The following is a 27570-nucleotide window of genomic DNA, read 5'->3' on the forward strand; positions in this document are numbered from 1 at the left end:
AGCTGTGCAATGATTGCGGCAGAGCTGGTATAGTACATGAATGTTTTCATAGGTGGCCCAGGTTCTGATGGGGTAAGATAAGCCTGTGACAGTGCTGGAATAGGAAGGGCTGGGTTTGTGGATTGTGCAAGTCTTCCACCTTGGTTTTCCTCAGGAATATTGTCCCTGTGGCAAAGGGTTGGGACTGGGAATGGCATAGGGGTGGACTAGGGTGATGTAAAGGTTGGGTGGTGACAGGACACCACTTTAGGAGGGGTTGGAAGCATCTTGGGTAGGGTGTCCCTCAGTTCAGGGCATGATGATAGATAATCAAAGCCATGACAGAGGATGTGGTTTAGTGATTCCAATCCAGGATGGTACTGGGTGACAAGTGGAGTGCTCCTTTTTAAGGAGATTCTTGAAAGAGGAGGGAGGAAAGGGAGTGTGTGGGAATATGACATGGAAAATTGTTTGCACACTAGAGCTGGAGAATAGTGCCTGTCTGTGAAACCCTTGGTAAGACTTTCAGCATACTGGAAAAGGGAGTTCTTGTCACTGCAGATATGCCATCTCCAGGTGGCCTGTCTGTATGTAGGGGTTTTTTGGTTGCAAAAGGATGTGCAACTATCAAAATGCAGGTACCATGGGTGGTTGGTGCGTTTAATGTGGACAGAGGTGAGTATTGAGCCATCAGAGGTCAGTGTCCAGGAAAGTGAAATGTTGGGCTGAGGAGGACCAGATGAAGCACATGGGATAGAAGATGTTGAGGTTGTGAAGGAATGAGGATAGGGTGTTTGTTAGCCCTGAGTTCACATTGTGAAGATACCATCAATTAACCTGAATTAGACCAGGGGTGGGGGTTTTGGGAGGCTAGGAAGGTTTCCTCTTATCCTTGTAAGTGGTCTATTAGAGCTAAGTGAGAACTTATCTTCTCATAATACATGATATTTGATCTAATCCCTAAATTGTTTTTACTGGTTGGCAGTAACAAGCAGGTCTAGCTAGCATTTCCTTTATAGCCAAGAACACAAACCTAGTGGGAATAATTCTCAAAACAGAAGACTGATCATATACTCCTAAAACGGAAATTATAAGCGAATAAATACATAAATATTGAATCTCTAAGTGTAGCACCTTTTAAATAGTGTCATCCTGCTCCAAAGTTTGGAGTGGCTTGTCTCTTCATCCAGCAAATGTGCACACTAACATTTTTTCTATTCCCCCTAGAAAAATTTGTCATTTCTGTCTCTCTAGGCCATGCTGCAAATAATAAGACATTCCTCATCTGTTTCATTCATTGTGAATATTCTTTTTGAAATTGTTAGAAGCATTTTGGGATAAATGATGAGAGTTATCTCAGTTCTGTTTCATCTAAATATACATGGGATTTACTACTCAAAGTCTCACTGCCCATTACTCAGAACTTTTTATAGCTTACGCTAGTTCTCCTGACTCATTAATATTCATATAATTTGAAAAAAATTAATTACCATGTGTCATAATAAATCATTACATTCAAAAGAATATCCTTGAAATTGAGTTATTCTTCATACAAACAGTTTTGTTCTATGTGAATTTTTATGAGACATTTAAACAGCTCCTTCTTTCCATTTTATAGACTGATTTAGTTGCTGTCTTGCAGTATACAGCACTTACTCTGTGATCTTCCTGTATATGGCTGTACTGGTCATGGTTTCTTGTATCAAATCAAAAATGTACCTAGGTTTTACACAATGTACAATGTTTAATTAGGTATTAATTTCAAAATTAAGCTGTTGATAAAATGGAAACATAATTCGCTAGAAACTAGCCATCCACAGGAAATAAACTAAGGCAAGTAATACAACAGTAACTCAAGTATCATTAAATATTTCTTTTACGCTGATAACTTGAAACAGTATGAGCTACCATATAAGTTGAAGAAAGATGTAATTGACTACTCTGTATTTACAAGCTACAAGGGAACTGCTCAAGCCACGAAGATGAGCTGGTGCATTGTTCGCAGGAGATGACCTCATCACGCCAGTGTATGTGCCGCCCACCCGACCCCCCACCACCGTGACCCCCAAGTCACAGCAGAACGGCCGAGGACTAGCGACGGGTAAGCCCTGTGACGACGAGGACTGCTTCACCGGCTCGGGGTCAGGTGAGGTGTCCACAGAAGATAATACGTCCACTTCTCATGCTGCGAAAGGTAAAGTTGGACAGTGGACACCTGTACAGCACGGAAAAGTCACAGCCTCTGGCCCTCTAGGGATAGACTGCCACATTGCTAGCTTACACATTCTACAAGAATGTGTGCATCTGCCACTATCTCTTAGTTGATCCACTGGATTATTGCCAACAGTATTGCCTTTGTAAATGCTTAAGTCACACAAGCATTTTCAACGTAATGCAGTATTTTGTTAGCCAGTCGAGTCACCTAGATTCAGAGTATGAGTAACAACTGCACCATCTACTTAAATCGGATAGTTAGCGTCTAGTTTCACCCTTATTTCCTCTTTGTATCACAGGTAATGCAGACGACTGTAACAAAAGGCTTCTAAATACCAATGGCCATTGTATGAAAAGCAATATAAATTTCATTTCTGATGTCTCAATGTTCTTTCAATTACCGACACTTATAGTGTTCATATGATGGCTGAAATGGAGTGGAGTGTTATCTTTCATGTACAGTATTAGTTTTTGTCTCATAGTTGCTACACTAGTGCATGTTTGTTGAACAGCTGGATACATTCGAGAACCCTGTTGGGAATTACTTCAGTGTGTCTCTTGCTGAGACAGGATGCTGAACTGAGAAAATGTATAAATTTCATATCTAAGAAACAAAAGATGCATTTCAGGATTCTGCTTCTAATAAAAAAAGGAAATATACAAACCTCCTGCTTTTATTTTGAAATAATCAGGTATGTTCATCCATATCAAATTGCATATGGTAAGTCCTATATTCCAAAAATAGCCAAAACACTTTGTAGATAAAATTCAATGTTTAATTAAATCCACTCCCAATCATATTATGAATTTCAAGCTTCCACAAGCAGAGAAAAATCATTCTGAACAGATCAGTTTCTTAACTTATTTACAGATAGTATTTCTGCCAAACCCTCCCCCAGCTTTTCTATATAGGCCCTTACAATAATATTCTTAAGACCACAACATTTCTTCCACAAATTCTTAGATTACTTCTCATAAAAAGAAAGATACAAAGTAGCAATATTTGTGAAACTCCAAAAAAAGCTCTTACATGGTGAACCAGGTATGTGTAGAAATAATGCTTCATGTCTGATACCATTGATTGTAGTTTGGAAGCAGGTACAATTGTACCACAGAGCAAAAACGTGAACTCTTATCACAGAAACGCCGGCAGCAAACGACGTGGACAACCTGACAGGCAGCACGTCCAGCCCCGATCCCCACTCAAAGCCCCAACCTGATGCAGGATCAGCCATCTCTCGAGCTGCTGAGAATACGATGGTCATCATTGCGTCGATTGTTGGTTTGCTCGTCTTGCTCTGTCTGCTGCTGCTGCTCATCCTCAGAATTAAGGGACACAACAGCCACTCAGATGGAAAATATGTGGTCAGGCAAAGTGACAGTTTCCACAAATCCACAGGACCCAATGCTGCTCTTCTGGCAGCAGCAGAAGTAGGAGAGCAGTATCCAGAAAGTGTTATTAACATAAAAGACAAGGACAAAGATGGGTTTAAGGAGTGGTACGTCTGAAAATGTAACAGAGTGCCTCGATTTGTAACCTACATGAAAATTTCTTCCAAAGACGAATGGTTTTGAAGTGAATAAAATTTCAAACTTCATTTTAGAATCAATTTGCTATTACATGCTGTGGCAACATATGCTGCAGGCCACAAAAAATATAAATGGTGCTACAAGAAATGAACTGTGATGACAAGACATATATTTTGCATTAATCAGATAAAATAATAAGTTATCATTTATACTTTGTATTTGCAAAGCATGAAGATGAAATGTTGCTTATTCATTGTTATATTACATAATAAATAGCTTCTATAATGAACTGTTAGTGCACAAACTGTATAAGAATTAAACACATATATAAACAGCTAAAGCAATATGAAACTGAGCTTACTGATTCGAGGGTGGTTGCCAGATCTTATCACAACAAACACCTTTCTCACAAATATCACTAAATCCACTATGTCATATGTGTTTCTGCAACTGCATGCAGCAAAACATTTAACATCAGTACTGTTGTTTTAAATTTAAATACAAAGATTTATTTCACACAAAGTATAAGTTTCAGGAATTGCTTACAAATAACAATGTCTCCTTTGTTCGAATTACACATGACATCTATTACAGTCACTAAAAATTATTTTATAACTGTCAATACTGACAGTTAAAAACAATACAATGTTGATATGCTAAATACAGCTGCAATTTGTGTGTTACATACAAACTCATGAAAGGGTTATAATATTCCCTTCCATCCAAGAACACACTGAAAATTGAGTGTCAGCAGCATAAAAACCTGTGATGTCTGCATGCATTTTTAAGACAAAGAGGAGTACAGAGAATATCACAATACTGAGTGCATGGTCTGTAACAATGCTTGTATTTTCAAACAAGCATTTTTAAAAGAATTAATTGAACCAGGAAGAAAAGAGAAACTACAATATTAGAAATACCTTATCGACTAGTAATCATATTCAAACTGCACATTTAAGATTTTTTATAATAGTTACATCAAAAGGAAAGTGCATATTGATTATATGGAGAATTATTTTATCCTAATACTTTCTTTTGTATTTTATGTCATTACATCTGATAGAGTGCACTTTCATTGTGCACTAATATCACCACTAATTACTATAAACCTGTACAAGACACTTTTGCAAAATATTTAAATAGTAACTTGAGAGAGACTGTGCATACCTTCTGCATGTACATAAATAACATATGGATGTTGCACAAAGAATGTTTAACTGACATCAGGCTCTCATGTGCTTCCAGTGTTCTTGATTAAACCCAAACATATTTAGTTTAGTACCATACTACCTTTGTACAAATGTAACAATCTGAAAGTGAATGAAAACTCAAATTGTGTAAAGCACTGCACTGCATGTGGTAAATATTATGTCACTATCCCTTGCACCATTAAGCATGTGCATGGAATTTGTTCCCAAAACTGTTTATTTGTATAGTAAATTGTGGCAGTACTGTAAAGCAATGGTACTTTTGAGTCTTTGTGTTGTTTCCTAATATATCACACATTTATATCTTGCATTTCAACACCAACTGAAAATAGTGGTGATGGTACAAAAGACAAAATGTGTTCAGAATAGCAATACAAACAATTAATTAATTAATGAAGCCTGTTATTACCATCACTACAATGCAGTTAAGTAATACTGCAACACACTTTTTTATAAAGTGTTCCTTACCAAATCAAAAAAAATCCACACAGCTTGCAGATATAGATGTGAAATACAAATGTATTCTTGTTAGTTAGTGCCTTTCTATTAGTAATATTTTGTGTCTCAGTTCAAGTAACACAATAAATTTCAAGGTGTTATGTGTCACAATCCTGGACATTCAACTTTCTTTCTTTCTTTTTTTTCAAATCCTTCTTCCTTCTGTAAGTTGAGTCATTTTTCCAGTAATAACTTTAATTTAAACAGCTATTCTACAGTGAATACAGGTAAAATACAGTGTTTGTATAATGTTCTACACAGTTATCTTGAATCTTGTTTGCCAATTAGGAAAAACACACAACACCTAATGCCATGAGTCTGTTTAATTCTAATGCCAGAAGTATCTTGGTTCAAATAAGAAAATTTAAAAAAATATTCATAAAATTCAACACAGTTTGATAAACACAATAAAAATGAAACTATCATACCTGCACTATCAGCAGACAGAACAGTGACACTTCCTTTCAATGAAATATTCAACACAAAGATATTTCCATATATACCATGGCTTCATTATTATTTGAAATATATTACTGAAGGTGTACAAAAAATGACAAAATAAATGGTTTTCTGAAATGTATGTGGCAGCTATAATGTTTGTTTCACTACTGCATACAAAAGAGAAATGGTAAAAAGGTTTCAAAAGATAATAGAGTTAATTCATGTTACGACTATAAAGCCACTAGACATAACTGTAATGCTGTTGCCTAAAATAATGCAGAGGATGCTTAGAAAGGAAAGTGTGCATTTGCAGTGCTGAATGTCATGGCTAATGAGCTGGGGTTCTTCTCCGTGATTGTTTTTAAAAAAGTAATAATTGCTGTTCAATAATGAAATAGAATTATTATTCAGAAAATAGTATGACAGGAATGAATCATAAAAAAGAGCAAGGTTTCCACTTTCCAACTGCTTCTGAAGTGATGGTAATTATTCTGTCTGAATAGCCTTAATAATTATATGATAAATACTTATTGCATTGTGCAATTACATGTGTGTCTGATAACCTTAAGAAAATGCCTTATTTGCAGAGTATTTCTCACCAGTGATTTACTTAAGTACTTTCAATTTCAGTTTCTTTCACTCTGAAGAAAACACTAGTGCCAGTTTTTCTTTGAATATTTGAAAATAATATAGAATTAGTTCAGAAAAAATATGTTTGCACTGAGTAAAAAACAAATGTGTTACCTTTTCCATTAGAAACAAGCTCTACATATTATCATTAGTGATCCCATAAATACCTTCTCCCTTAGAAACAATATCAGTACTTTCTCCAATCTCAGGAATGTAATGCACTGAGATCTGCTAAATTCTACAATTATGATGAAGTAAGTAGTCATTAGAGGTGGTGCACAAGTTCAAAGTTATCATAAACAGGGAAGGCATTCGGCCATGCCATTATTCGGAAGGGGTTCCCATACGCTATTTAGAAAAACCATGGAAAACCTAAATCTGAATGGTCAGATAAGTATTTAAGCCTTAATGCATGCCCAGCACCATGCCAAGGTGCCAGCTTAATTGGTTGCTGTGGGAGGAAGCCTTGTTCACAATCCAGCTTCCAGGAAATGACTCCTGACAAAACTGACTGATTCTCTGGGTCCTGATTTGTATTCCAGTCACAAGGATCACCAGCAAGTGTGCCTTCTTTGGGCTCCTCACACGATGACATTCCCTGCATGAAGTGCTTTACTAAGTGCAGCGACTGAAAAAATGTGCAGCTCATTCCTGTTCTCATGAAGAGTCATCAAACAGATGCTTACTATTACAGCCCTATATCACTGATGGTAGTCTGATGCAAAATCTTTTAACACATTGTACACATGCATGTTATGACCTTTCTGCAGACTGAAAATGTCCAATGTAGGAATCAACAAGTATTCTGCAAACAATGACCATGTGAAAAACAGCTCACTCAGTTCATCCACGAGACCTCGACAGCAGTAGATACTGGCACCTGTGAAGGTTTGTGCCATGTTCCTTGACTTTCAGGAAGAGGTCACACTGTTCTACACATGTCACCTAACAAATAAAATATGTACATACATGTGATTTCTCAGGTTCTTTTCATCATGATTGATTAATAGTGAGTGTCTAGGTGTTCAGAGAAGTTGTTGTTTCCATTTTCTGCACAATATTTTGATGACCCCCCCCCCCGCCCCCATGAACCATGGACCTTGCCGTTGGTGGGGAGGCTTGCGTGCCTCAGCGATCCAGATAGCTGTACCGTAGGTGCAACCACAATGGAGGGGTATCTGTTGAGAGGCCAGACAAATGTGTGGTTCCTGAAGTAGTTGCAAGGGCAACAGTCTGGACAATTGACTGATCTGGCCTTGTAACACTAACCAAAACGGCCTTGCTGTGCTGGTACTGCGAACGGCTGAAAGCAAGGGGAAACTATGGCCGTAATATTTTCCCGATGGCATGCAGCTTTACTGTATGGTTAAATGATGATGGCGGCCTCTTGGGTAAAATATTCCGGAGGTAAAATAGTCCCCCATTCGGATCTCCGGGCGGGGACTACTCAAGAGGTTGTCATTATCAGGAGAAAGAAAACTGGCGTTCTACGGATCGGAGCGTGGAATGTTAGATCCATTAATCGGGTAGGTAGGTTAGAAAATTTAAAAAGGGAAATGGATAGGTTAAAGTTAGATATAGTGGGAATTAGTGAAGTTCGGTGGAAGGAGGAACAAGACTTCTGGTCAGGTGACTACAGGGTTATAAACACAAAATCAAACAGGGTAAATGCAAGAGTAGGTTTAATAATGAATAGGAAAATAGGAATGCGGGTAAGCTACTACAAACAGCATAGTGAATGCATTATTGTGGCCAAGATAGATACAAAGCCCACGCCTACTACAGTAGTACAAGTTTATAAGCCAACTCGCTCTGCAGATGATGAAGAAATTGAAAAATGTATGATGAAACAAAAGAAATTATTCAGATTGTGAAGGGAGATGAAAATTTAATAGTCATGGGTGACTGGAATTCGGTAGTAGGAAAAGGGAGAGAAGGAAACGTAGTAGGTGAATATGGATTGGGGGTAAGAAATGAAAGAGGAAGCCGCCTGGTAGAATTTTGCACAGAGCACAACTTAATCATAGCTAACACTTGGTTCAAGAATCATGAAAAAAGGTTGTATACATGGAAGAAGCCTGGAGATACTGACAGGTTTCAGATAGATTATATAATGGTAAGACAGAGATTTAGGAACCAGGTTTTAAATTGTAAGACATTTCCAGGGGCAGATGTGGATTCTGACCACAATCTATTGGTTATGACTTGTAGATTAAAACTGAAGAAACTGCAAAAAGGTGAGAATTTAAGGAGATGGGACCTGGATAAACTGACTAAACCAGAGGTTGTACAGAGTTTCAGGGAGAGCATAAGGGAACAATTGACAGGAATGGGGGAAAGAAATACAGTAGAAGAAGAATGGGTAGCTTTGAGGGATGAAGTAGTGAAGGCAGCAGAGGATCAAGTAGGTAAACAGATGAGGGCTAGTAGAAATCCTTGGGTGACAGAAGAAATACTGAATTTAATTGATGAAAGGAGAAAATATAAAAATGCAGTAAATGAAGTAGGCAAAAAGAAATACAAACGTCTCAAAAATGAGATCGACAGGAAGTGCAAAATGGCTAAGCAGGGATGGCTAGAGGACAAATGTAAGGATGTAGAGGCTTATCTCACTAGGGGTAAGATAGATACAGTCTACAGGAAAATTAAAGAGACCTTCAGAGAAAAGAGAACCACTTGTATGAATATCAAAAGCTCAGATGGAAACCCAGTTCTAAGGAAAGAAGGGAAAGCAGAAAGGTGGAAGGAGTATATAGAGGGTCTATACAAGGGCGACGTACTTGAGGACAATATTATGGAAATGGAAGAGGATGTAAATGAAGATGAAATGGGAGATATAATACTGCGTGAAGAGTTTGACAGAGCACTGATAGACCTGAGTCGAAACAAGGCCCCGGGAGTAGACAACATTCCATTAGAACTACTGACAGCCCTGGGAGAGCTAGTCCTGATGAAACTCTGCCATCTGGTGACCAAGACGTATGAAACAGGCGAAATACCCTCAGACTTCAAGAAGAATATAATAATTCCAATCCCAAAGTAAGCAGGTGTTGAAAAATGTGAAAATTACTGAACTATCAGTTTAATAAGTCACGGCTGCAAAATACTAACGTGGATTCTTTCCAGACGAATGGAAAACTAGTAGAAGCCGACCTCGGGGAAGATCAGTTTGGATTCCGTAGAAATGTTGGGACATGTGAGGCAATACTGACCCTACGACTTATCTTAGAAGCTATATTAAGGAAAGGCAAACCTACATTTCTAGCATTTGTAGACTTAGAGAAAGCTTTTGACAATGTTGACTGGAATACGCTCTTTCAAATTCTGAAGGTGGCAGGGGTAAAATACAGGGAGCGAAAGGCTATTTACATTTTGTACAGAAACCAGATGGCAGTTATAAGAGTGGAGGGGCATGAAAGGGAAGCAGTGGTTGGGAAGGGAGTGAGACAGGGTTGTAGTCTCTCCTCAATGTTATTCAATCTGTATATTGAGCAACTAGTGAAGGAAACAAAAGAAAAATTCGGAGTAGGTATTAAAATACATGGAGAAGAAATAAAAACTTTGAGGTTCGCCGATGACATTGTAATTCTGTCAGAGACAGCAAAGGACTTGGAAGAGTAGTTGAATGGAATGAATAGTGTCTTGAAAGGAGGGTATAAGATGAACATCAACAAAAGCAAAATGAGGATAATGGAATGTAGTCGAATTAAGTCGAGTGATGCTGAGGGAATTAAATTAGGAAATGAGACACTTAAGTAGCAAAGGAATTTTGCTATTTGGGGAGCAAAATAACCGATGATGGTCAAAGTAGAGAGGATATAAAATGTAGACTGGCAATGGCAAGGAAAGCGTTTCTGAAGAAGAGAAATTTGTTAACATAGAGTATAGATTTAAGTGTCAGGAAGTCATTTCTGAAAGTATTTGTATGGAGTGTAGCCATGTATGGAAGTGAAACATGGACGATAAATAGTTTGGACAAGAAGCGAATAGAAGCTTTTGAAATGTGATGCTACAGAAGAATGCTGAAGATTAGATGTGTAGATCACATAACTAATGAGGAAGTATTGAATAGAATTGGGGAGAAGAGAAGTTTGTGGCACAACTTGACTAGAAGAAGGGATTGGTTGGTAGGACATGTGTTGAGGCATCAAGGGATCACCAATTTAGTGTTGGAGGGCAGCGTGGGGGGTAAAAATTGTAGGGGGAGACCAAGAGATGAATTCACTAAGCAGATTCAGAAGGATGTAGGTTGAAGTAGGTACTGGGAGATGAAGAAACTTGCACAGGATACAGCAGTATGGAGAGCTGCATCAAACCAGTCTCAGGACTGAAGAGCACAACAACAACAACAATTTGATGACCAAACCAGATTATACAGATTATCGCATCAGTTGTTTGAATGAATTGAAGAGTTCCTAGTGAACAGAACACAGCAAGTCATTCTCAATGGTGACAAGTCATTAGACATAAAAGTAACTTTGAGCACACCTTAAGCAGGTGTTGCAATAATATTACTTTTACAGTCACATACATTAAATATGTAGGAGCATGCATAAGGAGTGATTTAAAGCTGAACAATTGTAGAAATGTAGGAGTATGCATAAGGAGAGGTTTAAAGCTAAACAACTGCAGAAAAATGATCTCAGGAAATACAACAGGCAGACAGAGCAACATTCATTTATTTCATTTTGAATTATTTGGGTTGAATAATGTCAATATAGATCAAGTTTTCATCTGTTACATCATCCTTATCAAGCTTCTCTTTAGTCTCCTGAGGTGTTTTGCCTTTCATAATGTAATGTTTAATCACCACACAAAATTCTTTTCCGTCCATTTTTTGACAATCACTCGACTTCCTTGATTCACACGAATGCCAAACACAAAGAAATAGACCAATATGCCTAAAACTTGGCGTGTGTTCTCTCCAAAGATGCTACTAACTAAACATGAACTCGGTACATGGCGGTCATGCCATCTCTCGGACTTTTCAAACTCCCCTCGTATATTACTAAATTTCCTGCAAATCAGGAACACACACCCACACCCATATATATATGAAAAAAAATAGAGAGAATGAAACTTGTCTAGCTTGAAGGGGGAAACCAGATGGCACTATGGTTGGCTAGCTAGATGGCGCTGCCATAGGTCAAATGGATGTCAACTGCATTTTTTTTTTAAATAGGAACCCCCATTTTTTATTACATATTCATGTAGTATGTAAAGAAATATGAATGTTTTAGTTGGACCATTTTTTTTGCTTTGTGATAGATGGCACTGTAATAGTCACAAACATATGGCTCACAATTTTAGATGAACAGTTGGTAACAGGTAGGTTTTTTTAAATTAAAATACAGAACATAGGTACGTTTTAACATTTTATTTCGGTTGTTCCAATGTGATACATGTACCTTTGTGAACTTATCATTTCTGAGAATGTATGCTGTTACAGCTTGATAACCTGTAAATACCACATTAATGCATTAAATGCTCAAAATGATGTCCGTCAACCTCAATGCATTTGGTAATACATGTAACAACATTCCTCTCAACAGCAAGTAGTTTGCCTTCCATAATGTCTGCACATCCATTGACAATGCGCTGACACGCATGATGTCAGGCATTGACGATGGATCATGATAGCAAATATCCTTCAACTTTCCCCACAGAAAGAAATCCGGAGACATCAGATCTGGTGAACGTGTGGGCCAATCCACCTGTCATGAAACATGCTATTCAATACCGCTTCAACTGCACGCGAGCTATGTGCCGGACATCCATCATGTTGGAAGTACATTGCCATTCTGTCGTGAAGTGACACATCTTGTAGTAACATCGGTAGCACATTATGTAGGAAATCAGCATACATTGCACCATTTAGATTGCCATCGATAAAATGGGGGCCAATTATACTTCCTCCCATAATGCCGCACCATACATTAACCCGTCTAGGTCGTTGATGTTCCACTTGTCACAGCCATGGTGGATTTTCCGTTGCCCAATAGTGCATATTATGTCAGTTTACATTACCACTGTTGGTGAATGACACTTCGTCGCTAAATAGAACACATACAATAAATCTGTCATCGTCCCGTAATTTCTCTTGTGCCCAGTAGCAGAACTGTCCCAGTGGCAGAAATGTACACAATGTTCAAAGTCGTCGCCATGCAATTCCTGGTGCGTAGAAATATGGTATGGATGCAATTGATATCGATTTAGCATTCTCAACACCATCGTTTTTGAGATTCCGGATTCTCACACAATTTGTCTGCTACTGATGTGCGGATTTGCCGCGACAGCAGCTAAAACACCTACTTGGGCAGCATCATTTGTTGCAAGTCATGGTTGATGTTTCACATGTGGCTGTTTCCTTAAATAATGTAACTATCTGGCGAACGGTCTGGACACTTGGACGATGTCATCCAGGATACCGAGTAGCATAAATAGCACACGCCCGTTGGGCATTTTGATCACAATAGCCACACATCAACACGATATCGACCTTTCCCGCAGTTGGTAAACGGTCCATTTTAACATGAGTACTGTATCATGAAGCAAATACTGTCCACACTGGGGGAATGTTACGTGATACCACGTACTTATACGTTTGTGACTATTACAGCAACGTCTATCACAAAGCGAAAAAAGTGGTCCAACTAAAACATTCATATTTCTTTACGTACTACACGAATATGTAATAAAAAATGGGGGTTCGTATTTAAGAAAATGCAGTTGATATCCATTTTACCTATGGCAGCGCCATCTAGAGGGGCCAACCATAGCGACATCTGGTTTCCCCCTTCGAGCTAGACGAGTTTAATTCTTTGTAGTTTTTTCGTTTGATGCTTATTTTGTGAGATATTTGGCCCGGTCACTATCAATAGACCACACTGTATGTATTTTGAAAGAACGGGTTTTTTTAATAATGTAAGAGTTTGTTGTGTAGGAGTGAGAATCACCCAATAGTGGTGTGCAGTAAATAACATATGCTCAGTCCAGTCACTTCAGTTAACCTCTTCATGCTTACTATATACAGGGTGACAATTGTAGAACTATATGAAATAAAATCATCATAACTTCTGAACAGTTTGCATTAGGACATTCAAAACTGCATGATTGGCCATAGGGCATGATAGGAATTAGTATGCGCTGTATGCTATGGTTAAGTGACAAAGTCCACTTTCAATTGGATGGGTTCATCAATAAGCAAAATTGGCAAGACGTCTCTCCACCCTCAACAGGTGACTGTGTGGTGTGCAATGTCCAGTCATGGAATAATTGGTGTGACATTCCTTGATGGCACGTTGACTACCAAACTGTATGTGAAGGTTTTGGAAGATGATTTCAGCCGCATTATCCAAAGTGACCCTGATTTCAACAAGGCATGGTTCATGCAAGATGGAGCTCAACTCTATCGAAGCAGGAGAGTGTCTGATGTCCTGGAGGAGGAGTTTGGGGTTCACATTCTGGCTCTGGTGTACCCAGAGACCACTGGCCTGGGCCTCGATTTGCCACCATATTCTTCTGATCTCAACACACGTGACTAATTTTTGTGGGGATATATTAAAGACCAGGTGTAAAATAATGCCAACATCATTGCTGAACTGAAAACGGCCATTCAGGAGGACATCGACAGCATCATTGTTCCTACACTTCAGCAGGTCAAGCAGAATTTCGCTATTCATTTGTGCCACATCATTGCCACTTATGGCAGGCACATCAAAGATGTCACAAACTAAATCCGAATATCAGTAGTGACGTCAACATGAATAAAGTGTGTGCTTGCCGTAATTTGTAACTAATTTACATTTTTTTTTTTTTTTTTCATATAGTTCACTTATTGTTACCCTGTAAATTCATTTTGGGGAAAAAATCTGCTGGAGGTTACTCTAAATAGTGTTTCGATGCCATCTAATTTTTATGACATTTTTAATTTTACTCTTTAACCAAATTCTGAGTACCTGCCAAATTTGACACATTGGGCAGTAAGGGAAACTGGACTGCTTTTAAGTAAATGCATGTTAGACAATAGGGAAAATAGCACTAAATTTAAAAGGAAGAGGTTAAAATTAATAGTGCACTTTTTCGAACTGGCAATTTATTTGTCGTAATATATCACAAAAAGTTACAAGTAGATATATGGGTGTTTTACAAATGGAAATCCACAAAGCAGTTCTTTCCCTTATTGAGACACAAGTGAACTTTGCATTTCTTGCACATAACAGATGATTTATGCTTGCAGAAGGGATGCTTGCATCTCTCTCTAGTTTCAACAAGAACTGGTGAATGTCCAACAGTATGTCTGCTAAAATCTGGTACAGGGATATCGACAGGCCTTCCTCTTTTTAATGGGTCAGGTGCTAAGTTGCAAAGAGACTCAAGAGAAGTCAACCATTGACAATAGCTATGTCGATGAAGTGAAAGAAAAGTCTCAAATGAAACTTCATAGAGCTTAGAGCGATTTGGTAATAGCTGATGAGGGCATCTAGGTCTACTGGCCCCAAGAATTTGTTGTAAGTTGTAACTGTTTTAGGGAAAGTGACATTAATCTGTTAATGAACTTTCTGGTCAAAATGTTGTACAGTGTTGAGAGCGAGGGCAGATTCAAAAGCTGATGCAAGATATATTCCTCTGTTAACCAACCATTTTACAGCCCCAATGTTTACCCCATCAATTGTTGTTTCTTTTTCCTGACAGAAACCACACCCTTTCCTTTTCTTCTCTTCATCGGATGAAAACTGTAACCCCAGAAACTGTCTTAGTTGAATGGTTCCTAAGGACTGCAAATTAAAATTTGATAGCCACTAACAAAGCTAGTGATGTGTACCAATTGTCAAAGTAAACTAAGAGTTGTTTTCATTGTGAGGTAAATGTTCTATCAATTGTAAAGCAACATTAGAGGTAACTCCAGTGAATTAGGCCCTTGTTGTCGCAAAGGATGAACAATTTATATCCCCAATTCTGGGGTTTCATTGGATTGCACTGCTTTAGTGAAGATGAACCTTTGAAGAGCACAATCTGACCATCAACATACAGCATCGATTCTTCAATAGGAATTTCTTTAAACTTATTTTGAGGCTATCTCTATTGGGATCATACTGTGGAGGGATGCGATCTTTGTTAATGAAGTTTATATCAGACTTCCAATTCCTCCAATTGTTATGTTACATAAAATTTGCTACCTTTTCTATTCAGGTGTTACCATTCTGGTACTTCCTACTCCTAGGTAGATCATAAATGCTCATAGAGATACATATGCTGATACACTGCTCTACTTCCTTCTCTGAGGTATTCAAAGGCTTGTTTGGATTCTTTTGGATACTGTACAACAATGACTGTGTGACAATTAAAGTTATAAGGTCCTTATAAAAAAAAATTCTTTGAAATGATTGATTCGAGACAGAATTACATGATCATTACCGAAATCTTATGTTGATGGTGAAGGTTTCTCACTATTATTGGAGTTCACTTCAAGCCAAATGGGTGGTTTTACTTTGATGATCTTCTTTTCTGTGGCTGGGGTTGTAGATTTTGTAGGGCCACTATCTTCATCTTCATCTGTGTCATCAGTGGGACTTGCTTCATTGTTCTCTGAAACAAAACAAACTCACTGTTATCTTGTTTCATTCAAACATCACAGGTTCACACTGAATACAAAATTGGTGATCCCTTGATGTCTCAGAATGTTTACTCTCAACTGATCCATTCTTTTGGTCAAGTTGCACCACAAATCTCCTGTCTCCCCCAATTCTATTCAGTACTTCCTCATTAGTTATGTGATAGCTATCTAACCTGCAGTATTCTTCTATAGCCCTACATTTCAAAAGCTTCTATTCTATTTGTATATAAACTGTTTATCATATCTGTTTCAATCCTACACATAGCTACACTCCAGACAAACACTTTCAGAAAAGACTTCCTAACACTTATATCTATATTCAATGTTAACAGATTGCTCTTCTTCAGAAATGCTTTTCTAGCCATTGCCAGTCTACATTTTATATCCTCCCTACTTCAGCCATCATCAGTTATTTTCCTGTCCAAATAGAAAAACTCATCTACTACTTCAAGTATCTCTTTTCCTTATCTGATTCCCTTAGCATCACCTATTTAATTTGACTACATTCCATTATCCTTGCTTTGATTTTCTTGCTGTTCATTTTATATCCTCTTTTCAAAACACTGTTCATTACATTCAACTGTTCTTCCACATCCTTTGCTGTGTCTGTCAGAATTACAATGCCACTGAAAAACCTCAAAGTTTTTATTTCTTCTCCATGAATTCTCCAAATTTTTCTTTGGTTTCCTTTATTGCTTGTTCAATGTGAGATTGAGTAACACCAGGGATAGACTGCACCCTGTTTCACTCCCTTCTCAACCATTGCTTCCCTTTCATGCCCCTCAACTCTTATTACTGCTGTCTGGTTTCCGTACAAGTTGTAAATAGCCTTTCGCTCCCTGTATTTTACCCCAGTTACCTTCAGAACTTCAAAGAAAGTATTCCAGTCAATACTGTCAAAAGCTTTCTCTAAATCTACAACTGTAATAAATGTAAGTTTGCCTTTCCTTAACCTATCTTCTAAGAAAAGTCCAAGGGTCAGTATTGCCTCACGTGTTCCTATATTTCTCTGGAATGCAAACTGATCTTCCCCAAAGTCTGCTTCTACCAGTATTTCCATTCTTCTGTAAGGAAATCGCATTAGCATTTTGAAAACATGATTTATTAAACTGACAGTATGGTAATTTTCACACCTGTCACCAACTGCTTTCTTTGGAATTGGAATTATCACATTCTTTTTGAAGTCAGAGAATATTTCCCCTGTCTCATACATCTTGCACACCAGATGGAGGAGTTGTGTCAAGGCTGGCTCTCCCAAGGCTATCAGTAGTTCTGATTGAATGTCACCTACTCCTGGGGCCTTGTGTCGACTTAAATTTTTCAGAGCTTTGTCAAGTTCTTCATCTACATCCGCTTCCCTTTCTATAACATTGCTTTCAAGTTCATTTCCCTTGTTTAGACCCCCTATATACTACAAACAATCCTGTAAGAGGAACATCCGCAACTGAGGTTGAAAATACCACTACAGTCGTAAGGTTCTTTTGTTTAACACACAACCAGTTTCAGGCTCTTATACGCCAATCTTCACGTATCATACCAAAAAGAGCAAGACGAGAGATAATATTTACATGCTGCAACACACATAAAAAATAAAACATGGAACCCATAAATTTAAAAACTACCAGTCAGGCGAGATGCTGTGAAACCTAAGTCAATGCCAAAGTGACACCACACAGTACTACAGAAGACTGCCTGGGTAAAGAAATATGCAAAGAATTTGAGGACACTTACACTTGGTGCTGTGACCCCAAGTGCCGTGGTGGACGAGTACAAGATACAGTGTGCTATCAACAAGTTCAGCAATGAAACTTTTCCCTTTACACGAGTGGCATGCAAATTTTTAAGTTATGGGGATATATATGTGGTGACATGGGGCAAACACCACAGTCATCAGTTAAAAGAACATACACATGGGCCACCCCTTTTTACAAGCATCTCGCTATTGGCCAAAAAGGGAGAGTAGAGAAATCTTACGTTCCACACTGTCAGAAACTATTATACCAATTAATAGCTAGCAGCAATAGCACTAAAAGGACACATTAAAAGCATCTGCCGTGATCTGTCTGGCATTTTGAATGAGCAATCCTGCTGAATAACTTTTCTTTTTTGAAGCAGTGTCCAGCCTCACTTCCCTCTCTTTCTGGTTTTTGATTATTGTATGCCATACTTGTATATTTCTTAACTGGATCAGTGTTTCTCACTGCTCTGTTTTACCAGTTTGCTTCCTCCTTTGCATCCACTACTCGATGCTCTGTGCTTGTTGGTAGCACGCCACATCTTGTACTTGTCCACCACAGTGCTCAGGCTCACAGCACCAGGTGTAAGTGTCCTAATATTCATTGCATATCTATTTACACAGGTAGTCTTTCGTAGTACTGTCTCTCATCATTTTGGCATTGACGTACATTTCGCAGCAACTAACCTGACTGTCAGTTTTTAAATTTATGGATTTTTTTGTTTTATTTTTGATGTGTATTGCTCCCATCTCTTGCTACTTTCAGTACGGCACCTGACGATAGTCGTGTAAGAGCCCAAATTTGGTTGTGTGTTAAATAAAAGAACCTCATAACTGTAGCAGTACTTTCAACCTCTGTCCCCTATATACTACTTCCACTTTTCAACTTTCCCTTCTTTGGTTATGACTGGTTTATCATATGAGCTCTTGATATTCATACAGCTGCTTCTTTTTTCCCCAAAAGCCTCTTTAATTTTCCTGACTACTATATAACATATAGCCCTAGTCATTTTATCTTTGGTAATATTAGGTAGAAAATTATTATAATTTTATTGTTAATTGCCAATGATTGTAGTTTAATTTTGGTAAGTAACATTTTAGAAATAAAGAGAAGAATTCAGTTATCACCATATAAGGCTATCTTGTTCCTTCTTTCACAGTCAGGTGTGTAATCTGGATCCTCATCCAACTCATTCACCAAACTAACTTCATCCTCATTATGAGGTACAAACGATGTTGCAACTGCACATGTTAATCTCAGATGATGTAATTGCTCACTGTCTGTAGTTCACTACACTGCTGCCAGGTAACAGCGAAATATGGTAGATAGTTAAAAACTGTTCCAGATGTGGTACAATGGGCTAATAAGTTCTAACATTAAAATTTAGTATTAAATAGATGCATTAATTGGGTATGTGCCAAATATGGCGCACGGAGCAGTAAGGGATTAATTATTCCCTCTGCTATATTACTGTGTGACTGCAACAGAAAATGTTTGCACATTTGCCAAGGTCATAATGACTGTATAATATCCATTGTGATCACATTTCAACAGAGCAATGATCACAGAATGTCAGAGGGTGTAATATGGGAAAAAGCCTTTTGAATGATAAAATAAGAAAACACCCAGAAGTAATTGTGAAAAATATATACTACTGGGAAGTTGACAGAATCAGATGAAATTGTGGACAAAATTCATATGCAAAAGAAATATGGATAAGTTGAAGAAATGAGGTGTACAGACAAATTGGAAGTCTTGCTATGATGATCTGCACAATACATAATTTTCCTATGGACAAAGATCATGTTTACTATCTAGTATCTGAACTGAAATTCTCACAAAATTTCTCCTTCTCTAGTGTTGATTAAAAAAAAAAAAAATAAAAAAACGTTGTAGATTGAATGTTTTCCTCTTGATCAAGTGGCTGTTGAGTGATATTTTAGCAACAATGGCTTGTCTATCCAGTGCTATATGCAACCAGGCTGACCCGCATGTTCTGTGGTATACATAACAATTATTGTATTGTATTGTATTACAGTTTGTTTCACTCTTTTGTTCATATTACCATAGCAAGGGCTGAATCCAAGATTATGTAATTCATAGCCCCTGCCCAATTAGATGTTAACATGACACTATTTATTTGTCCTCTTCTAAGAAATCTAATTTCGGCAAAGTAGGTACAGATAACAGCTGAATGCTTGTATCACTGTCAGTGAGGCTTCGAGCATTCTATAAGCCACTGGCCTTCTACATAGCACAGCAGCAGTTCTTTCAAATTCTATGCTGTGTTCCCCCTAACCATTTTATAGCTGCCCCACATGTTTGTAACATCATTGTCTACTGAATACATCTTCCAAAGTTCAATGAGGCTCACCAACACATGACTTTCCACACTGGCATGGAATTTTATCGCTACCTGTTAGCTTAGATTTGATTTATCCTACATTGAGTAAATAAGAAATGAAACTTGATTTTTTCCATGACAAAACTAGTCTTCCTTCATATTTTCCCAAAGGGTCACTTCTTAATTATCATTGTCTGAGACTGCTTAATACACTGTTCACATTAGTGATATATTGTATTTTTGCTGTGGATAACAGGCCTACTACAACTATGGATAGGCAGATTGCTGAGATGTGGATGCTGTCTAAAACATTAAAGCACTGCCTTTTCCCACAGAGTTGATGCCACTCTGGAAAACAGAAATCTATCTTAAAGTCCAGCATGAATAAGACAATGTGGCAGAGCAAAAGAAATCTACACCAACCACATGTCACACCAAGTCAGAAGCACTGAACACTGAAAATGTACACACCTGGGTGCAATCATGCATTCACCACCAATACAGGAATCATGAGAAAATTAAAAACCAATGAGTCCCTCCATCATTGCAAATAATCTTGTTAGCAGGGACACAGAGATATTTGACTGCCATAATGCTTGAATCATACTAATTTCAGAGGAAAAATGTGATTAAATCTATTCATATAACACCAGAATGTTCTCAGAATGATAACATTTTGTTACATGTTCTGGCTGAGACAGCACTGAATCAAAGGAACATACCAAATTTCATAATAGGAAGTTCATTATTCTGTATGATACATGTGTTACGAGTAATACAATCTGCTACAAGTTTGTGAAAATTGCAACTGGTTGTTCGATAGAAATCTTGTCTCTTTTACGTTACGGCAAACAAAGTGATTTCACGAGAACATAGCCAGCTGACACACCAGCAAACCGTGTGGAAAACAAAATATCTAAGAACCTCCATCTGAAAACTATGACTAACAAAATGTGCTTTATTGTTACTTGAGCAATATTTTTTTACACAGTTATTGGTGCTCTTGAGCAGTCTGTGTTCTTGAACCTTTAACAAAGCATTTACATTGTAAAATCCATTTCATTTAGAGTTGTTATAAATTGTTCTTGAAAAACTGCACAACAAATCAACAGATTTTGAAAATGAAGCATTTAATAATGTATACTTCTCATTGCACAAAATGTTTGCATCCATCTTTAAATGCATAAACAGTTTTGTTTGATGAGAAGAGATCATGCCACTGCTACATACACAATGCCACAGTTCAGCAGGCCAATACAGGTCTCTGAACATTTACCATCAACTGTCTACAAGAAACTTGACTGAGCGTGTGCGACTTTCAAACAAGCCCTTCATAATAGACTGTCACAATGCAGACACCAGCAGTTGCTTCTTCTTAACAGTAACAAAAAGCCAGCAACTGACAGTGTCGAGCAGCTACCGTGAGGAAATATTGTGGGATACACAAAATGTGATACACAGACAGACCCAAGAGCCATATACTGAACATATCTGCCGGGAAATCCTGAAGTCACAAGTGTATTGAATGTTTGAGACCTGACAAAGCTATTCATTTGCCTGGTATAACAGTTTTTGCACACTAAAAATGTGAACTAAAAAGTGTTGTCAATGCACAGGCAAACAAATATTAAGGACAACAAGAAAACACTGGGAAAAAACTATTAAAGCTGACAGCACAATTATGGTTGCAATTGTTGACGTCCCTCAAAGAATGCAAATGCAGAAAAATTCTAGTTGGTTGACAAATTAAAGAAACCAAAACTTCAATTATGATGGGAAATTTATAGAAAATATAAGTTCCCAACAATTAGCATTCGATTGTGTGAACCATAACATCCTTTTAAATAAATTAGAATTCTATGGTGTCACGGGCAGTGCTGCAAAATGGTTCAAGTCATACCTCGCTAACAGGAAACAAAGGGTGTCAGTGCAAGGGACTAGTAAATTGTCAGTCATCATCAGAATGGGAAGAAATTACATGTGGTGTCCCACAAGGATCCATCTTAGGGCCATTGCTTTTTCTTGTGTACATTAATGATCTCTCATCAGTTACACTGCCAGAAGCAGAGTTTGTTTTGTTTGCAGATGACACAAGTATTGCAATAAATAGTATGTCGAGTGTAGTTCTAGAAAGATCTGCTAATGATATTTTCATGGATATTAATAATTGGTTTAAAGCCAACTCACTGACAACTTCAAAAAGACTCACTATATGCAATTCAGAACCTGTAAGAGGTTTCCACCCAGTATATGCATAAAGTATGAAGAAGAGCAGATAGAAGAGGTTGACAGTCTTAAATTCCTGGGATTACAACTTGATAATAAATTCAGTTGGGAGGAGCACACCACAGAGCTGCAGAAACGCCTTAACAAATCTGTATTTGCAATTCGACTGTTAGCAGACATAGGCAACATAAAAATGAAAACGCTTGCATACTTTGCCTACTTTCATTCCATAATGTCAAATGGTATAATATTTTGGGGTAACTCTTCAAGTCAAACAAAAGTTTTCAGAGTCCAAAAGCGTGTAATACGTGTTATTTGTGGAGCAAATTCAAAGACATCCTGTAGAAACCTCTTCAAAGAACTGGGTATACTAACTACTGCCTCTCAGTATATTTACTCCTTAATGAAATTTGTCCTAAATAATACATCTCTTTTTCCAACAAACAGCTCAGTTCATACATACAATACCAGGAACAAAAATGATCTGCAAAAGGACTTACAAGCACTTACTTTAGTTCAAAAAGGGGTCCACTACTCAGGAACACTCATCTTCAATAATTTGTGAGCAAACATAAAAAATTTAGTTACAAATAAAGATCAATTTAAAAGGAGCCTGAAAGACTTACTAGTGGCCAACTCCTTCTACTCCATTGACGAATTTTTTAATAGAAACAAATGATGTATTGTATATATTCATACTATTAGTATTGATATTTCAGCTTTAAAAAAAATTGACACGTTCCACATCCACGAGGATCTCCTCAGCACGGATCTATGGGACAAAAAACTAATGTAATCTATCTGTAGCTGACACAGAACTTGAGACAAGAAAGCACCAATATGGGGACCCTGTGTTACTAAAAACATGCCCTTGAAAAGTTTGGCTACGGTGAAGCCGAAAAGGAGAGAGAGGGGAGAGAAAAAGTAGAGGAGTAATATTATTACAGTATGCCTCACTTTATTATACCCCATATTCTCCATCACTTCACTGTCAATGGTATTTTACCATTGTATCCATTGTATCCTGTTGTCATCACCATCATCATTTCTTCCACTCAACATCACACAGAAATCAGATCAATAACACAGAAAATGCAACAGACTCTCTACATCTACAATGAACTCAGGTTTTGAGGAGCAGCTGATTAACTACAAGCAAAGTAGGTTCTTGGTTTAATTTAGTACACCCTGTTCAACACACTGAGTTGCCCCAGTGGTTGACTTCTCCTTGAGTTGCTTTCAAACGTGTATCGTTTTCTACATTTCAGTCGATATATATTCCCTCTAATACCTTTTGAAAATTTTTCTTTTGGAATCAATTACAGGTTGTTAATATTTTTCCACTTTTGAATAATTCTCTTCATATTTCACAGAGTTATCCCAGTCATAGTTTGTACTGCAGTAATACTTCAAATATAACCAAAAATTACCCAGAAAAATTTCTACATAGTTGCAAATTCAGTGGTAAATGTTGGCATGCTCTATAAAATCAGAATTCTATTGCAAAATGAAATATTTGGCAACAAGGATCAGCAACATAGCATGCATTCCAGTACTGAGAGACTGTTGCAACCATCTTGACTACAAATTTCTTGGAAAAATATAGTGTGATGCAACAAATTACACATTAAAATATAAACTGTTCACAAGGAATAAGGAAACCTTGGCGTTGGACCTACAAAGGTTGCTGCTGAAAAGGAAAAATGAGATTTTTCAAGCCCTACAGAGGAAATGATGCAATGACCATTTCATCATAATGGATCTTAGCAGTACACTGAGGCACATTACTCACAACTGCAAACACAATTCCTCAAAGACTCATTGCAATAAATAAGGCGATCTCACTAGCAAACGAATAGCATCAACACCTCACAGAACTAGAATTGCATCAGTACCACATTTACATCCACATACATACTTTGCAGGTCACCACAGGACAATGCCAGAGGATACCTTATACTAGTCATTTCTTATCCTGCTCCATTCGCAGATGGAGCAAGGAAAAGATGACTTTGTATGTATTTCTGTATGACCGTAATTTCTCTCTATCTTGTTTTTGTGCTTCTTACATGAAATGTATGTTTGTGGCAGTAGTATTGTTCTGCAGTCACTCACAAATGCCCATTCTCTAAACTTTCTACATAGTTTTTTGCAAAAGGAATGTCGTCTTCTTTCCAAGAATTCCCATTTTATTCCCATTTCACAGAGCATTTCTGTAATACCCACATGCTGATCAAACATAACGGTGACAAATCTAGCATCACACTTCTGAATTGCTTCAATGCCTTCCTTTAATCCTATGTGATGGTGATATCAAACACTGGAGCAGTACTCAAGAGTGGATTGCACTAGTGAACTACATTTTCCCAAAATTATTCCTATAAACCAAAGTCAACCATATGCCTTCACTCTGACTGAGTTTACATGCCTGTTACATTTCATATCGTTTTGCAGTGTTATGCCTAGATATTCAACCAATGTGACTTTGTCAAGCAGCACACTGCAAATACTATGTTTGAAGATTAGAGAACTATTTTTCCTACTCATCCGCATTAATCCATACATTAAGCATCATCAGCAAATGTTTGCAGACTGCTGCTCACCCTCTGCATCAGATCATTTACACTTGTGGAGAACAGGAGTGGTCCTGTCACACTTCCCTGGGGCACTCCTGACCATAGCCTCATCTCCAGTGAACACTCGTCACTGATGACTGTGTTCTGTTTCTTAAGAAGTCTTCGAGCCACTCACATGACTGGAAAGCTGATAGGAATCCATAGACGTCCTACTCTATACTAAGTAGGTTAGAGTTGCTTGCAACTAATATTGCAAGATTGGGGTACTTCCATACTACTGAGTGTAGACTTTCTTTGAATGATTCTATAACTGTTACGGTGGAATTATGTGGCCAGTAAAAACATCCGATGATTAACTCGGGTTCACCTACATCAATTAGTCATGTCCAGATAACTCCTCAAACTCAATTTCAACCTTGATAGAAACAATATTTTTGTCAACTGCAATGAAGACTACCACTCCTATGGCATGACATATGACCTGTCTTTTTAATATATGTACCCTATCTCATTAAATTTTTTGGAGTTTTCCACTTGCAGGTTTCATCCAGATCCCTATACTGAGCATGAGAGCTTTCCTGCAACGTGGGAATTTCAGAGACTTTATCACAAATACTTAAACAATTTATTCTTAGAATTCTGTCATTCAAAGTCGACTGGCGATCATTCGTCAGAAAGAAAAGTGCACCCCGTAAGAAGTCTGCTAGCTGAGAACCTGTTTCTTCTTTGTAGTGCATTCCTGACCTATCGAGTGGAATCCAATAATTTTCTACACAATAATGCAGGTCCAAAAATGTTCAGCCAATACCATCACAAAATTGATGGAGCCTCAGGTAAAGGCCCTCCACTCATCTCCAAAACAAAAGGCTACAATCAATTCTGGCTATGATGCTGCAAATTTTAAGCTCTGCTTGCATTCCAAGAGCAAGGCCAGCAATCTTCAGCATTCCACCTCAGAACCCAAGCAAAAGACTTCAGTGGTACCAATATGGGCCACAACTTGACAACAAGTACACCCTGCACCCTCAATAGCCACAGGCTACTCTCCTCAGACGAGGTCCACGACCAACATAATGCACCTAATATTTTATTGGAGCTTCTGACAGCGAAAACCATCCCCCCCCCCCCCCCCCCCCCCCCCCTGCCGCCACCCCACCACAGTGTCTGGTTTGATTCTGCTACGCCTCAGCAGCCAAGCTTGTGGGTGAAAAGGGCAACACTTGAGATGTTCCATGTGCACCAGTTCCTCTGCTACCACTACACCCTGAGGCAGCAGCCAGCAGATGGCTGACCAGTGCCAAATAGCATCTTCGGCTGTACACAAACTGTGGCCAACTCCTCCTGCGTCCAAACACATGACAACAGATACTTTCTCGGCTAGTTTCACTGATGAAATTTTCTTAGGTTGTTAACTCACAACTGCATCATTTTGATGAAATATTTTGACAAATTTTCTACTTCTCTTCTTCTAGTGAAGTATTGTATTTTATTGAATCTTCTGTTACAAGCACCCTGTCCCCTACAACTGTCTGGTAATCTCATTCCCAGATACATTTTATTGGCCTGCACCAGACACATTCTCCACACAAATAAGTAGAAGAATATGATGCAACCAGCTAACAGGCATTTAGCATTTTATTGTGTATACAGTCACCCACTGTCAGGATTGCCAGATGCTGACTGACAATACAAAGAGAATATTATCTTTGAGAACCATGTGGAAGTCACAAGAAGCATTCAACAGTGACTACAGTCAGTCCGTAACAACAGGCCAAGCCTTATTGAAGGACACATTGCGAGATATGTGAATGTTGTATAATGTTGTACAGTGTTGTATCATGTGAATAAGTTATTGGACTACAGTTAAGGAGAGATGGAAATGTAGGCAATTTCCTTCCAATTTCTGCAGAATATGCTGCATTAATGCAGGTTTCACCAGAACATTTCCATCTGCAAGCTGACTTCAGGTAATGACTTTCGTGAACTGGCAGTCCCTGTCCCCTACAACTGTCTGGTAATCTCATTACCAGATACACTTTATTGGCCTGCCTATTGCTCACTTAGGAGATGTGGTCTAGAACCTATAAGAGATGACTTCCTCACTAATTCTAACTATTGGTACACGGTTAAGAATAGGAAACTTGTCAAAATGCTGCATTGAGATGAGGCAGCTATCTGGCACTGAGAATATCTTGCTCAGCAGCACTGACTATGCAATGAGGAAATAATTGTCTTTTCGCATTACTTGTTAACATTTAAAACATGTAACATGTTGGTTTCTTGTTGTCTTAGTATATCAAACCATGGAAGTTTGGTGGTAATAAAGCTATAGGGTGGGGGAGATTGCTGCATTCTACTGTGGCATGTCACACTTTGATGCAATCACTGCCTGACCTGAAACTGAAGCAGATTCACCTGACAGGATATTCCCTCAGCCACTAATATACCAATTACTGTGTAACAGAGGTATGCGATGCAGACAATGATACACAGTAGTTCACTACATTCAGATGTTGGTGACTGGCCTCCTCAAAAAAAAAAAGGAAGGAAAAAATTGGAAGTGTAGTGAAAA

The 27570-nt window shown here is 38.1% G+C and overlaps 1 protein-coding gene across 5 annotated transcripts in view; it reads left to right on the forward strand.

The window, feature by feature from the left end:
• LOC126481546 (neurexin-1) overlaps positions 1-27570 on the forward strand; it is a 2075559-nt gene that overhangs the window by 2027189 nt on the left and 20800 nt on the right. For 2 of the 5 annotated variants that reach the window (XM_050105375.1, XM_050105376.1), the window contains one exon: positions 1985-2173. In XM_050105375.1, the coding sequence (XP_049961332.1) occupies positions 1985-2173 (189 nt within the window). Of the gene's footprint in view, positions 1-1984; positions 2174-3334; positions 5486-27570 lie in introns of those variants that run through there. The other 3 variants (XM_050105379.1, XM_050105377.1, XM_050105378.1) reach the window with 3 other exon arrangements.

Source organism: Schistocerca serialis, chromosome 5, assembly GCF_023864345.2.
Source record: "Schistocerca serialis cubense isolate TAMUIC-IGC-003099 chromosome 5, iqSchSeri2.2, whole genome shotgun sequence".
Lineage (NCBI taxonomy): Eukaryota > Metazoa > Arthropoda > Insecta > Orthoptera > Acrididae > Schistocerca > Schistocerca serialis.